Source organism: Salmo salar, chromosome ssa25, assembly GCF_905237065.1.
Source record: "Salmo salar chromosome ssa25, Ssal_v3.1, whole genome shotgun sequence".
NCBI classification, from domain to species: Eukaryota; Metazoa; Chordata; class Actinopteri; order Salmoniformes; family Salmonidae; genus Salmo; species Salmo salar.
In genome coordinates this window covers 31,309,838-31,323,975 of record NC_059466.1, presented here as the reverse complement: position 1 = coordinate 31,323,975, position 14,138 = coordinate 31,309,838, and the positions used below count along the sequence as shown (strand labels likewise).

At 39.9% G+C, this 14,138-nt stretch overlaps 1 protein-coding gene and 1 long non-coding RNA gene across 16 annotated transcripts in view; one reads left to right on the top strand and one right to left on the bottom strand.

Annotated features, from left to right (window-relative positions):
• The window catches only part of ift88 (intraflagellar transport 88 homolog), a 30,105-nt gene that overhangs the window by 1,719 nt on the left and 14,248 nt on the right, over positions 1-14,138 (bottom strand). For 5 of the 14 annotated variants that reach the window (XM_014173971.2, XM_014173973.2, XM_014173974.2 and 2 more), the window contains 8 exons: positions 12,584-12,649; positions 12,357-12,463; positions 11,870-11,933; positions 11,683-11,724; positions 11,469-11,513; positions 10,241-10,258; positions 9,982-10,029; positions 7,365-7,478 (listed from right to left, as the gene is read on the bottom strand). In XM_014173971.2, the coding sequence (XP_014029446.1) occupies positions 7,365-7,478; positions 9,982-10,029; positions 10,241-10,258; positions 11,469-11,513; positions 11,683-11,724; positions 11,870-11,933; positions 12,357-12,463; positions 12,584-12,649 (504 nt within the window). The remainder of the gene's footprint in view (positions 1-7,364; positions 7,479-9,981; positions 10,030-10,240; positions 10,259-11,468; positions 11,514-11,682; positions 11,725-11,869; positions 11,934-12,356; positions 12,464-12,583; positions 12,650-14,138) is intronic. The other 9 variants (XM_014173981.2, XM_045707228.1, XM_014173982.2 and 6 more) reach the window with 6 other exon arrangements.
• On the top strand, positions 797-5,557 carry LOC106586594 (uncharacterized). 2 transcript variants are annotated; one of them, XR_006761951.1, is made up of 7 exons: positions 797-1,084; positions 2,372-2,462; positions 3,371-3,509; positions 4,596-4,722; positions 4,807-4,925; positions 5,016-5,089; positions 5,280-5,557. It is a non-coding gene; the product is annotated as an uncharacterized lncRNA (long non-coding RNA). The 2 variants fall into 2 exon arrangements; XR_006761950.1 differs by having other exon boundaries at positions 797-2,462.

Genomic DNA, 14,138 nt, shown 5'->3' with positions numbered 1-14,138 from the left:
TGTGTTGTTGTTTGTCGCACTGCTTTGCTTTATCTTGGCCAGGTCGCAGTTGTAAATGAGAACTTGCTCTCAACTAGCCTAACTGGTTAAATAAAGGTGAAATAAATAAATAAATGAACAGTCTGGTTTTAGACCTGGGAACAGCACCGTTTTAGATGTGTGAAATGTGCTTAGATCATAAAAATGATATGTTAAAACGTGTAATATTCATCTGTATGCCGACGACATTGTTATGTATGCCATTGGCCCAACTGTATACCAGGCGTTGTTAGAGATGCAATCGGACTTTGCTGCGTTACAGAAAGCCCCGGTTGGTTTAAAACTTGTACTTAATGTGGGCAAGATTAAATATATGGTCTCTCATATTCGCAAAACATTTTCAGATGGACTACATATATATATTCATTGAATGGTTCTCCCATCGATCGGGTTCCCGCCTAAAAATATCTAGGCATTTGGATTGACAAGGATTTAACATTTAAAAAGCAAACTGATGAGCTAGTTAAAAAGTAAAGGCTTCTTTTTTCTTTCTTTTTTTAACTAGATCTTGCCTCTCCCTAAACAGCAAGAAGCAGATTGTACAGTCACCTTTCCTGCCAGTTCTTGACTATGGTGACACCATTTACCAGATTGCAGCAGCAACTACTCTTAAAGAGCGACAGAATACACTGATTGACATGTGTGTTTTTCTGTTGCTCATTAGAAAAACGAGATTTCAGTCTTGGAGGTGTTTCCTGGCCGATTACGCGTTTGGTTAATGATGTTTGCCCCCAATGAGACACTGTAGACACGGAAGCCTATTTCACTTCCTCAAAATAGCCAGAATGAATCTTAGAACTCAAGAAATCTGTCATTTTTATGTTTTTGCCAAGGATGTTTTAGTTGTGCAATTTAACATCTAACTAAAAGGTGTTGGGTGCAGTATTTCTTAAGTAAAAAACATGTGCAACGTGCTGTCTTATGTAAACAAAGTCGGAGCTGCTGGGCCGGTCTGTCTCATTGTCTATACTATTGGATAGAGCGCAATCACCGCAGCAGTTCACCCCATATTAGTGGGTAAATTGACATTGTCAAATCAACCGAGGTAAAGACAGTTTCAAGTTGGATATTCAACGGATATTCGCGCTTTCAAACCTCAATAGCTTTCAAATCACTTGAGCCACGGACTCCAAATAAGTGTCATGATGTTGGAAAAATTGCGCACAACACTGCACAGGTCTTATTTTCACGATTTGGACATTAATTCACTTTCCAAAGCTAATAAACATGTGGAAATGTGAGCAGCATTATGTATTCCTAGTTGAATTAGTTAGGGAGCGTAAACAAAGTACAAACTTTTTTTACATTCGAATTTCAATAGCTCATTGGTCATGTGACCTACTTGACTCATACAAGGTCCAGAATGTCCAATGGCTACCCTTCTATATTGAACACCATTTAGTTTGTCCATTTTCATCTCAAGATTTTATATGAATTTTTCCAAATGTAAAATTTCAATCGCTCCTTGGTAATGTGACCTAGTGACTACAAACAAGGTTCAGTATGTCCACTGACTACCCTTCTATATTGCACACCCTTTAGTTAGTCCATTAACGTCTGACAAAAATGTCTCAACATTTAGAATTTCAATAGCTCCTTGGTCATGTGACCTACTGACCTCAAACAAGGTTCAGAATGTCCACTGACTATACCTTCATATTGCTCACTCTGATGTTTGTCTACTTTCATATCATGCTATTAGACTTAAATCTAAGCTTTGCAGGCCTTCATTTCACATGGGTGTTAACTTAAAAAATTAAAAATGTAACAAATGTTCCAGCCTCGCAATAACTCTCTCTTACATGGACACTGAAAAGATCCCCAAATGGCTGTATGTGGTATGGATCAGGGACAGGAGAGGTGTTCGAACAGAGGTGCTTAAAGGAAGGCACACAAGTAGGCCCCGTGAAAAACTGTTTCATATGCTCTTTTTAATCACAGTAATAGGCAGTGATTTGTCAGTCAGAGTGAGCTTGATAAGGTGAAAGAATCCTTTTCATATACTGTACATTAAGACAAATCCTTCTACGTTGAGTATTAGAACACAGTTTCCATAACCTGATATTTGAGTACATTCACAACAAGTCACCTGCAGACAACTTACAAAATGCAATAGTGCATTTGAGGGTTGGTTTTTCTGATGAAAATAATTATTTGATGCATGGCCTACTATTTCTAACTGGAAGAATACATTCCTGTCTTTTGTGAGTAAAATCCTTTTTCCAAAATTGATTTAGGTACATTTTTGTGAAGAGGTATGAGGGTTGTGATATGGGTCATTTAATAGTAAAATCATTTAAGGGATCAATACATTTCTATATTGCTTCCCCAGTATCTGCATGAACCATCAGGCCAAGTGTTTTTGGTGACCCTGCTGGACAGAAAGAGAAGGAGGAATCGGAACACGCTGCATTCAAATTCAGGTCTTAGTTATTCCATTGTACTGGATCTAATATATATATATATTAGCCTTTTACATACATTCATAAGTGTAATAATTTTTTATGACATACTGTGAAAAACTCTTGGCTACTGGCTGTCACTTTCAGACATGCACAGAGCAGACTGAAAGGGGAAGGGTAGCTCTTGACTTGAACCACAGGGGTTCTCTGTAAAGAGAGAGTAATCCAAAAGGCACAGACACACCCATTGACCTGTATGTATTCTCTCCTGATTGGCTCTGTGGTGCACAGTCTGGCAGTCTGACTAAAGTGCCAGAGGTATGAGGAGAGACATCCTCCATTGTATTTATGGGAACAAATATTTCCTAACACTTTGGATCCTATTGGACAGTTAGAAGACACAATGCGTCAATGCATTTTTTTTTTACTAATTACTGTCCATGAATAACCTCAACCTTGTGGGTCTGAGGGTGTTTGGGCTAATAAAAGTGCCAACTCAATTCTACCAGTGAAGAGTCCCTCATGCCCCTATGAATGGGGACACGGGGCAATAGTTTTTTATCTAAAAAAAGCCCTTTTTTTACTGGAGTACACTAACCCCTAATTGGGGCTCTTTTCTTTACACATAGTAGCAGTTTACCAGATAAGACATCAAGAAGATCAAAAAGTAGATTGTTGTAAGGGTGTATTACGTCCTGTGCTGGCCACATTGTCATATCCATTCTGGATTCTGAGTGGTAAAATCAGATGAAAAATGCCTCTGTATGTGTATACATTTTCCGCCAAGACCGAACTGCCAAAGTGGGTGGAGTTGCAATCTACTGCAGAGTTCTGTCATGCTATCCAGGTCTGTGCCCAAACAGTTTGAGCTTCTACTTTTAAAAATCCACCTTTCCAGAAATAAGTCTCATTGTTTCCCCTTGTTACAGACCTCCCTCAGCTGCACCCTCGTCACCAAAGCCGCATATACTACCCACCACTGCGACCTGTATGCTCTCGTTGGCTGGCCCTGGCTTCATATTTGTCGCCAAACCCACTGGCTCCAGGTCATCTATAAGTCCTTGCTAGGTAAAGTCCCGCCTTATTTCAGTTCACTGGTCACCATAGCAGCACCCACCCCATCAGGTATATTTCATTAGTCACCCGCAAAGCCAATTCCTCCTTTGGTTGCCTTTCCTTCCAGTTCTTTGCTGCCAATGACTGGAACGAATTTCAAAAATCACTGAAGCTGGAGCCTCATATCTCCCTCACTATCTTTAAGCATCAGCTATCAGAGCAGCTTACTGCACCTGTACATAGCCCATCTGTAAATTATATATTTTTCGCTCCTTTGCACCCCAGTATCTCTACTTGCACATTCATCTTCTGCACATCTATCACTCCAGTGTTTATTTGCTAAATTGTAATTATTTCGCCACTACAGGCTATTTATTGCCTTACCTCCCTAATCTTACTTCATTTGCACACACTGTATATAGACTTTTCTATTGTTATTGACTGTACGTTTGTTTATTCCATGTGTAACTCTGCGTTGTTGTTTGTGTCACACTGCTTTGCTTTATCTTGGCCAGGTCGCAGTTGTAAATGAGAACTTGTTCTCAACTGGCTTACCTGGTTGAATAAAGGTGAAATAAAAAATTAAAGAAAAAAATAAATACTGTATGTGGGAATGTCTTATGTCCGTCCTACATGTAGTGTTGGTACATGGAATATTCCTCAACTGCCTACATCATAAATTGCTATTGCAAATAGAAGTATTATGTTCAACAACTGACATTTTGACAAACACAATTTGGTGCTTACAATTCATTCTCTATTGTCATGGATTTGGTGGGCACTGTCATCTGTGATATGACTTTCTTTAAGCACGTACTGATGAAACTGTCACTTAATATTTTTTTCTTAAAGTCTACAAACGCTCTACATTTATTCACTCTGTGATAGGGTTGGATCCTATATGCTACGTTTATTATTGTCCTGTAAATGGTTCAGTGCCTATAATTTAGGCTGTGTGTGGAATGGGGCATAAAGGACATTACCTCTACTACTAAATTACTACTAGATTATAGTGATAAGGAAAACAGCATACAAATTTGGCTTGTGTATTCATTTGCCTATAACTAATCAGAATTCCATTATGTTTACATTAAAAAGAGAATACTTCAAAATGAGAAGACCCTGCCATGGAAAAGACGACTGGGTGGACATAAAGTGGAAAGGAGAGGAAATAACTCACACCATGCAGCAGGACACCTTCAGCTGCGGGATCTTTGTAATGCAGGTTTGATAGTTATATTTTCAATAATGAATGGTTAGCTGTTATGTGACAATTAGGTCAAAAACTCTATTTTATTTTTTGGTGTAGATGGCCAAGGAAGTTGTACAGAACTTCCCCAACATCCCCTCCCAAAATGATATGGAACCTTCAAAAACACATGGAGCAACTGCGAAAAGAAATGGCTGAGGATATACTAAAAATGTCTGGTATGTAATGACATTTAATTCAAAGTAAATGTAAATTCTTATGCAGTTGTGTGGGACAGCCATATGTTCAGTTCATGCCTATGATTTCAGAGTTCAACAAAGCCAACAAGTGCTTCGTGTATGCCACTGATAAAGAACCTGGATGTGGCCCAAAGACTGACTGGGTTAGTAACTTTATTTAACATGTTTATAATCTTTTGATATCAGTGACGGCATGTAAGAAAATTTATGACGTAACACAATGGATGGCTAATTCGTTATACTGCATTGATATTATTTATAACGTGTTACGCTTTGTTTTGTTTTGGATTGAATGTTTTGCATGCCAACGGTGGTTCCATGTGCTGTGCCTAGGAATGAAGAACAAACTGGAAGTGCAGTCTTTGTTGTTGAAAATGTCTGCTATACCCCATCCACACTGAAGAGGTTCTGAAATGTACATCAACCAGGGATAAAGAGGAAGTTAACACTGTGAAATGTTTCATACTTATTTTAAGTGTCTGTTGACATGTTGGAAAAGATTAAAGGTCTACAATTTGTTAAATTTGTCAATATTCATTTTTTATTCATTGATTTACTGGCCACCATTACTGTGGTAACATGTTCAGTATATGTATTGACCAGCAAACCCACTGCAGCCTACCTCACCAGCTCACTCTCCATCCCTGCTTTGGACAATTAACAGCATGACTCTGTACTTTGCCATTTTCCTTTATGGTTGATATTAACAACGAAAGGAGATTCTGTCTCTCTCCTATTGTGTACCGCTGTTAAATACTGTGGAAAAATAATAAAACAGGGAAAATAAGTACTTAGAACTACCAATTATTATAGATAAATATTAAAGAAAAGGGTAAACACTGGACTGAACGTCCTAATTGTCAAACTAATATTAATGTACAACATAGAAGAGACATAACTAGAGGTTATGCAATATGGGTGTACATCCACTGCACGCTTCTTAGGTGTGTAATTGACATGACCAAGGAGCTATTGAAATTTAAAAATATGAAAAATGTACATTAAACCGTGTGATTTTACAGTACACAAACAAGAGTGTGCAACATAGAAGGGTACATTCTGCACCATGTTTGAGGTCATGACCAAGGAGCTATTGAAATTGTACATTTGGAAAAATTCATGTAAAATCATGTGAGATGAAAATGGACTAACTAAAGTGTGTGGAATGTGTAGGCCCACTGAGTACATTCTGAACCTTGTTTGAAGTCACATGACCAAGGAGCTATTGAAATTTTACATTTTGAAAAATTCATGTAAAAACGTGTGAGATGAAAATGGACAAACTAAAGGGTGTGCAATATAGAAGGGTAGTCAGTGGACATTCTGAACCTTGTTTGAGTCCAGTAGGTCATATGACCAATTGATTTTTTTTTTTTTTAAATAAATAATTTAAAATAGTGCGAGATGCAAATCGACAAAAAATAAATGTGTGCAATGTGTGTCTATGCCATCGGGTTAGCTAGAACCAGTTTTGAAAGTTTTAGGAGTAATGGTTAAATAGCTATTGAAATTTGAAAAATGTGATTTGTCACTATGTTGACAGTCCCTAACTGCTGTTGGTGGACGTAAGGAAAACTACAGGCGAATATCCGTCGAATATCCAACCTGAAACTGTCTTTACCTTGGTGTCAAATCAAAACTCAACCTTCATTTAACCGTTGTGATGCATGGATGTTCCAAACTCCGTTTTAGACGAGACTGACTTCATGACCAAAATGATCCTATTCAACTTTATAGTACATTTTGACATTACAATAACTGTTTGACTCCTATCGATGCCACATAGGCCATTTTCAAAGGGATGAATTGCTTTTTAAAGTCAGTTGCTCTTTAAACCTTTGTATGCCATCTACCATCGTGCTATATCACAGGTGACAATTTTAATACGCGTCACTGCATCCTGAAAAGGTTGGCTGGTCCTCATTAAAGTCCCTTAGATCACTTCACTATTCCCTTTTTGTTTACAAGCTCAACAACACAAGCTTCCGACTTACCTAACTTCATTGTTGAAGTATGAAAACATGAGTTACTAAACTCGTTCACAGGGTTGGTTAACTCCAGGTTCCTCGGGTCTCCACCGAATTAGGTAAATCTGCCTTCAGTTTGAATGTCCCTCATTTCTTGAATAACCTGCAGAACTCCCTGTGTCTTGATTCCCTGGTGCCATTACGGTAATTTAATTTTTTTTATTGGATGTTCGTGTAGATTTTTTCTTCCTAAGGGCACCATTGAAAATGAGACCCTGGTGTCAATGGGCTCCCCTGATGAAATAAAAGTGTAATAAAACATGATTTTGTTCACAAGGTGTTAAGATGGATCAGGAGCCTGAGATAGAGTTGTACAATTGAAAACAAAAAACCTACACTGCAAGTCTAAACGATTGAAAGTGGAGGGAGGGAGTGTGTGTGTGTGTCTCACCTATGTCTCGCTGGCTGCTGGCCTCGTAGGGTTCGTTGGAGCCAGGCAGTGCCCTCATCTTGGCGCTCAGCCTCTCCCCCTTGGCGCTGGTGCCATGGCTGCTGTGTCCACTGTCTGAGAACACAAACACAGGATTAACCTGCTTGCTTACTGTTGGGACCGGCCCCTTCATTACCCTGTATCTGCATGGTTCACATTTAGCAGTGATTGTTTATCCCTCTCTAACAGAGGGTAACAATGAGAGGCTGGTTAATACCAAACACACTCCTTTGTGTGTGTTTGAGAGAGAGAGAAGGAAAGAGAAGGAAAGAGATCGGCAGAATGTGTGTGTGACAGCTCTAGGCTCAGATGTCAGGTCCGTATGGCAGTCCAGAAAAGTGGGGGGACAGGCAAGAGACAACCACACTCCACATCTGGCAACTAGGTAATCATGGAAAAAAATTCCAACCATGAAAACAGGAAGAGGCCCAATTCTGTTGTTCCTCACAATCCTCAAATCCCAGCCTACCCCAGGGCCGACTACCTCAAAAATGCAGTGAGATTTCCAGTGGAAAAGCAATCCCTTTTTTTTGCCTCAAAACTGAAGAAAAAAAATGTATTGCACATACCATGAGTGTCTAGCTATACGTTTCCCTGTCAAAGAGTCAGCTCTCGCCTTTTGGGCCGATCTGACCTCCCTGTACAAGAGGGCAGCTTACACTCGTGATCAAAGAGTGTAAGCATGGATTTAGAAGTATCTGTGAAATGCTTTTCAACCATACTGGATCCTCAGTGAGAGTAGTCATAAGTAGATGATGACTTTGCTGAAGTAACATAACAGTAACAACAACTCCAGTTTTTAACCTGTTTGGGATAGAGGGCAGTATTTTCACGGCCGGATAAAAAAAACGTACCCGATTTAATCTGGTTACTACTCCTGCCCAGAAACTAGAATATGCATATAATTAGTAGATTTTTGATAGAAAACACTCTAAAGTTTCTAAAACTGTTTGAATGGTGTCTGTGAGTATAACAGAACTCATATGGCAGGCCAAAACCTGAGAATATTCTATACAGGAAGTGCCCTGTCTGACAATTTGTTCTCCTTCTAGGGTATCTCTTTAAAAAATACAGCATCTCTGCTGTAACGTGACATTTTCTAAGGCTTTCATTGGCTCTCAGAAGGCGCCAGAAAGTGGAATGAGAGCTCTCCAGTCTCTGGGCGAAAAACAGCAGGAGTTTTTGTGAGTGGTCCTGCTGAGAACAATGACACTGGAGCGCACGTGCACGAGACGACTCCATGTTTTTCTTTCAATGTTTAAATGAATACAACGTCGCCCGGTTGGAATATTATCGCTATTTTACGAGAAAAATAGCATAAACATTTATTTTAAACAGCGTTTGACATGCTTCGAAGTACGGTAATGGAATATTTTGACATTTTTTGTCACGAAATGCGCCCGCGCGTCACCCTTCGGATAGTGACCTCAACGCATGAACAAAACGGAGCTATTTCAATATAACTATGGATTATTTGGAACCAAAACAACATTTGATGTTGAAGTAGAAGTCCTGGGAGTGCATTCTGACGAAGAACAGCAAAGGTAATCCAATTTTTCTTATAGTAAATCTGAGTTTGGTGGGTGTCAAATTAGCTAGCCATGATGGCCGGGCTATGTACTCAGAATATTGCAAAATGTGCTTTCACCGAAAAGCTATTTGAAAATCGGACATAGCGATTGCATAAAGGAATACTGTATCTATAATTCTTAAAATAATTATGTTTTTTGTCAACGTTTATCGTGAGTAATTTAGTAAATTCACCGGAAGTTCGCAGTGGGTATGCTAGTTCTGAACATCACATGCTAATGTAAAAAGCTGTTTTTTGATATAAATATGAACTTGATTGAACAAAACATGCATGTATTGTATAACATAATGTCCTAGGAGTGTCATCTGATGAAGATCAAAGGTTAGTGCTGCATTTAGCTGTGGTTTTGGTTTTTGTGACATATATGCTTGCTTTGAAAATGGCTGTGTGATTATTTTTGGGAGGGTACTCTCCTGACATAATGTAATGTTTTGCTTTCGCTGTAAAGCCTTTTTGAAATCGGACAATGTGGTTAGATAAAGGAGAGTCTTGTCTTTAAAATGGTGTAAAATAGTAATATGTTTGAGAAATTGAAGTTATAAGAATTTTTGAGGTATTTGTATTTCGCGCCACGCTATACCATTGGATATTGGTGAGGCGTTCCGCTAGCGGAACGTCTGTCCCTAATTAAATAACAACCACTATGTCAATTTTTTTGTAGTCAAACGGGTCAGAGGGACAACTTCACTCTTTGCAATGTGTTCAGTGCAACCATTCGCTAGAGGGGGTGAGTTGCAGGAAGGAGTCATTCCTGGCATACACTGCTAACAGAAGATTTCTGGGACACAGTGAATTGTAAAGCTAGACTGTAGAGAGTTTAGTCATTTGACAATAGTATATTGAAATGGTGGTGTTTCTTTTTTCTAACAATGTAAAACCTTTCTTCTCTCACTTAAACAAACGTAATGTCACCCTTTTCTTCATTGACAAATTACTGTGACAAATATGATTGATAGACAGCTTTCCATTCTGTAGTACAGTACATACCTCTCCCCTGGTCCAGCAGAGGACTGTGTTTAGGCTCAGGGTGAGAGACTGAACAGATCCAGAAGAAAGAGAAAAAGGAAATCATGCAATAAGAGAGTGACCAGAGAGAACAGGGATAGTTGAGGATCAAGTTAGAACAGCACAGTTAAAGCAAAAAGGACATTTAAAATGGCAAGAGGAGAGTAAAGAGTTGTCTGCGTTAAAAGCACACGTTTGTGTTATCTGCCACAAACACATAATATAACACTGTCCTGCTCACCTGCTTTGATATCCACCTCTGAAGTGCCATAAGAGAATAAAAAGAGTAAATGAATTGTAAGACGAAGTGTGTGCAGACATTTGTACAGTAAATCAGGGGTTCCCAGGAGTGTCGTGAAGCGTTTCCTAATCTTCATTATTTTTAGAACACTCGCTTATAAACGTGATCTGTGGAATGTTGTTACATTTGTATAATTTGAGGGGCCACATCACTGGACGCTGTTAAAGGGCTACATACAAATTAACCACCATGAGTAAGGATCTATGAAAAGTATGAAAATATTTCAAAGAAACCCTATTTAAGAAACCCTATTTAAATCTATAAAAAACATTTGTCACCGAAAATAGACGATTTGCAGTATGCTTCCCACAGTTGTGTCAAGTTGGCTGGATGTCATTTGGGTGGTGGACCATTCTTGACACATACGGGAAACTGGTGAAGTTGAAAACCCAGCAGCGTTGCAGTTCTTTACACAAACTGGTGCGCCTGACACCTACTACCATAACCCGTTCAAAGGCACTTCAATCTTTTGTCTTACCCATTCACCATCTGAATGGCACACATACACAATCCATGTCGAGGCATAAAGATCATTCTTTAACCTGTCTCCTCCCCTTCATCTACACTGATTGAAGTGGATTTAACAAGTGACATCAATAAAGGATCATAGACTAACCAGGTGAAAGCTGTCATGGAAAGCAGGTGTTCATAATGTTTTGTACACTCAGTGTATGTGTGCATCAGAATTGTATAACCCATCAAGGTATGCCACGGTTCAAAAAAGATTGGGAAACACTACACTACCGAATGCTGATGGATGATTGCTATAAGGGGAGTTGTTTGAAGCAGCTGTATTATGGTACATAATTACTTCAACTAAAACGTTAGCATGTCTACTGGTCTGGATACTGTATAACTAAGCCATTACTGTTATAACATTAGCTGACAGAGCATATCACGTCTAAGAAACTACATAATAGCCTGGACATGGACACAAACTTCAGATATTCTTTGGAAGGAATAGTTTGCAGTCTTCTCTTACCACATAATCCAAATAATTGTCCTTGAATGCAAACACCTTTGACTCTTAATGTGCTGATGACTACAACGGATACGATGTAATAATAGTTTTCCAATGGCCAAGGCAGAATCCTGTAGCAATGGAACAACTACTGGAATAAAAGTATTGGAACGGGACCCAGCTCTATTCTAGAAAGGAGGCTCGTACCGCTGTCCTTCTTTGGCGGGTGGCGGACAGGGTCTGGAGTGCCCACTGTCGAGACACACATATGGACAGCAGGGGAGGACAGAGAGATTATAAAGGTTAACTGAATTTCAAAAGTTAGAAAGGGTTAGTATGAGAATAAAGGAACTCGGGGTCAGAGATCTAATGGTGATGTACAGAGCTATGAGGTTGCTATCTAGCTTCTACAGGCTCGTACCGATGGCCTTAGGCGGGGTGCGGACAAGGTTTGGGGAGCCCACTGTCGAGACACACCCATGGACAGCAGTTAGGAGTAAAGATATGATAATGGTGAACTTAATTTTGCAAGGGATTACCATCTAAATAGAAGAAGTTAGAGACAGAGTGTGTTTAGGTGTATAGAGGTGTTCAGGGTCATCACTCACCACTGCTGGCGCTACCCTCTCTCCGGGTGCCTCTAGCGCTGCCCTCCCTCGCCGACTTCACCCGCTAGAGAGGAGAGAGAAATTATGCCTCTGTTGAAATCCAATATCCACAAAAACAACAATACAGAGTACCACACAGACACATTGATTTATCTAACTCGGTTGGTTTCTATGGTGAAAACAAAGACACTTGCAGGGAGCAAAACCAGCCAGAGACACTGGAGTTGATCTGTGATGATGTCAGCAAAGCCTGGGCCAGTTAACAACAGAGTAGGAATTAGTGTCACTCCTTTGAAAGACGGTTCTGATCCAAGAACATCTCAGCACTGATTTAGGAGCAGATGGTTCTGATTCACTGAGAAGTCTGTATTCTCTGTCTGTTTTCCATAGGAAAGACACAATGAAGCCAACACCTCCAGTGGCCTCAGACGGTGCTGTTGTCACTGTCAGTAGCCTTAAACAAGAGTGTAGTGAGTAAGTAGAGTACCTGTTCTCTGATTTCTTTCATCTTCTCCACCTTCTTCAGTTTGGTGGCGTAGTCCTGGACCTCTTTCATCCCCATGTCTGTGCACAGCCTCACCAGGAAACGCAGGCCTGGAGGGGGACAGGGGGGGGGAACACACCCATAGAGTCAGTATCAGTATATATTTTTTTAATAAACCATTACATTAGAGCAGTAATGCTTAGAGGACAAGAAGGGATCGGGTGGATTACATTCAATGTTTTCCGGGAATTTCCGATGGATGTCTTTGTAAGTCTCCAGGGCTTTCTGGTAGTTTCCTGAGGATGAAGGAACAAAGAGCAGCAGTGTTCAGGTCATTGCACATGGAATAATTCATATCTCTTGTCATGACTCTCCTGTGAGGATCAAAAGAGCAGGTTTACAATGGATCTGCCTTCCACCAGACCCCTCTCACCCACAGAGGGATTGGTGTGGGAGTTTGAGGACACCTCACGCCAATTGTAAATTGTATGCAGCAGACGACTCTTTTTGGTCTTCAGTAGTGGTGATTGGAATCGGTCTTTGTTCCAGAGACATTTTGCCACCAAAAAACTCTAACATCCAAAAGTGAACACGGACAATATTTCTAACATTCAGATGTGGGGAATGATGAGAGATGGAATATGGGAAATGAATGTCTATTTTGTGATGTCATTAAAAATTGTATAAAAAAAGTGATAATGAAAATATTGTAACTTGAAGAGCTTTCACACTGTGTATGTCAGGTTTACATCCTTGACATTGTGTAGGAAATATCAAGGATGAAGAGAATATTTTTGGTAAGACAGGAATGTGATTTTAGTTTTCTAACAAGATCATAAGTTTTGATAATACTTTGCCCAGTAAGTAGCCACGCCCGAGAGAGCGTGTCCCTTTGTGAGTGTAAAGGATGAGTTGAGAATTAACACACCAGATGGACTCAAGCTGCAGCTTAGGTCTCCATTGGTTACGACCCTGAAAATCAACACGTGGTGAAGAGGACAAAGTAGCCTCTCTCACAATCAATGTTACGGCTGAGTAGCTATTCTAAGTACTGCATCTAAGAAAGTTAACTTAAGTAGAACCATCCTGTTACTCTCTTCAAATCGTCGAGTACACTGCTCTCATCACCCCACTGGGGATCATCGACACGGCAGATTAGCGGTCTTCAGAGGACCACTCTTCCAGGACGGGAGAAGGATCCTGTTAGTTCTGCCTAAGACTACAGGACATGGCAATTCTAGCCACGGACAACTAAGAAGAAGTACCTCTTGTGGACAATCCGAGCCTTACACTTGAGCTCAGGAAAAGGCCCAACGGAACCCTTTTCACGAAGGCCTGGGTCCAACAGAGATACACGACAAAGGAAGACATTCAACACGTAAATACATTCATTATTGCTTACCCAAAGGGGCGGTGGTTCGGGGCAAAGTATTAGGATTACTGTGAGCATAGTTACAAGTGTATAAGTGTTGTCTCCCTTTCTTCTCTTTCCTCTTGATAAACAAGCAGTCATGTTGTCGTTAGTCCACTAGGGACCCGTTTTCATCTCATGAAGTTTCTAATCAATAACCTATACCGTGTGTGTCCTGTGTTATCATTTAGTTAGTAAATAAACAATTAAAATCAATTTGTGTGGTATGGAATTATCAGTAAAGCTGGGGTTTGTGCAGATGTAAGGAGTATGCGACGTTCAGAATTATGAGACTGATATGAGGTAATGATTAATAAATGACATCTATCGATAGATATCATCTAGAGTTTAATTTGGGAGATGGTAAATCATTA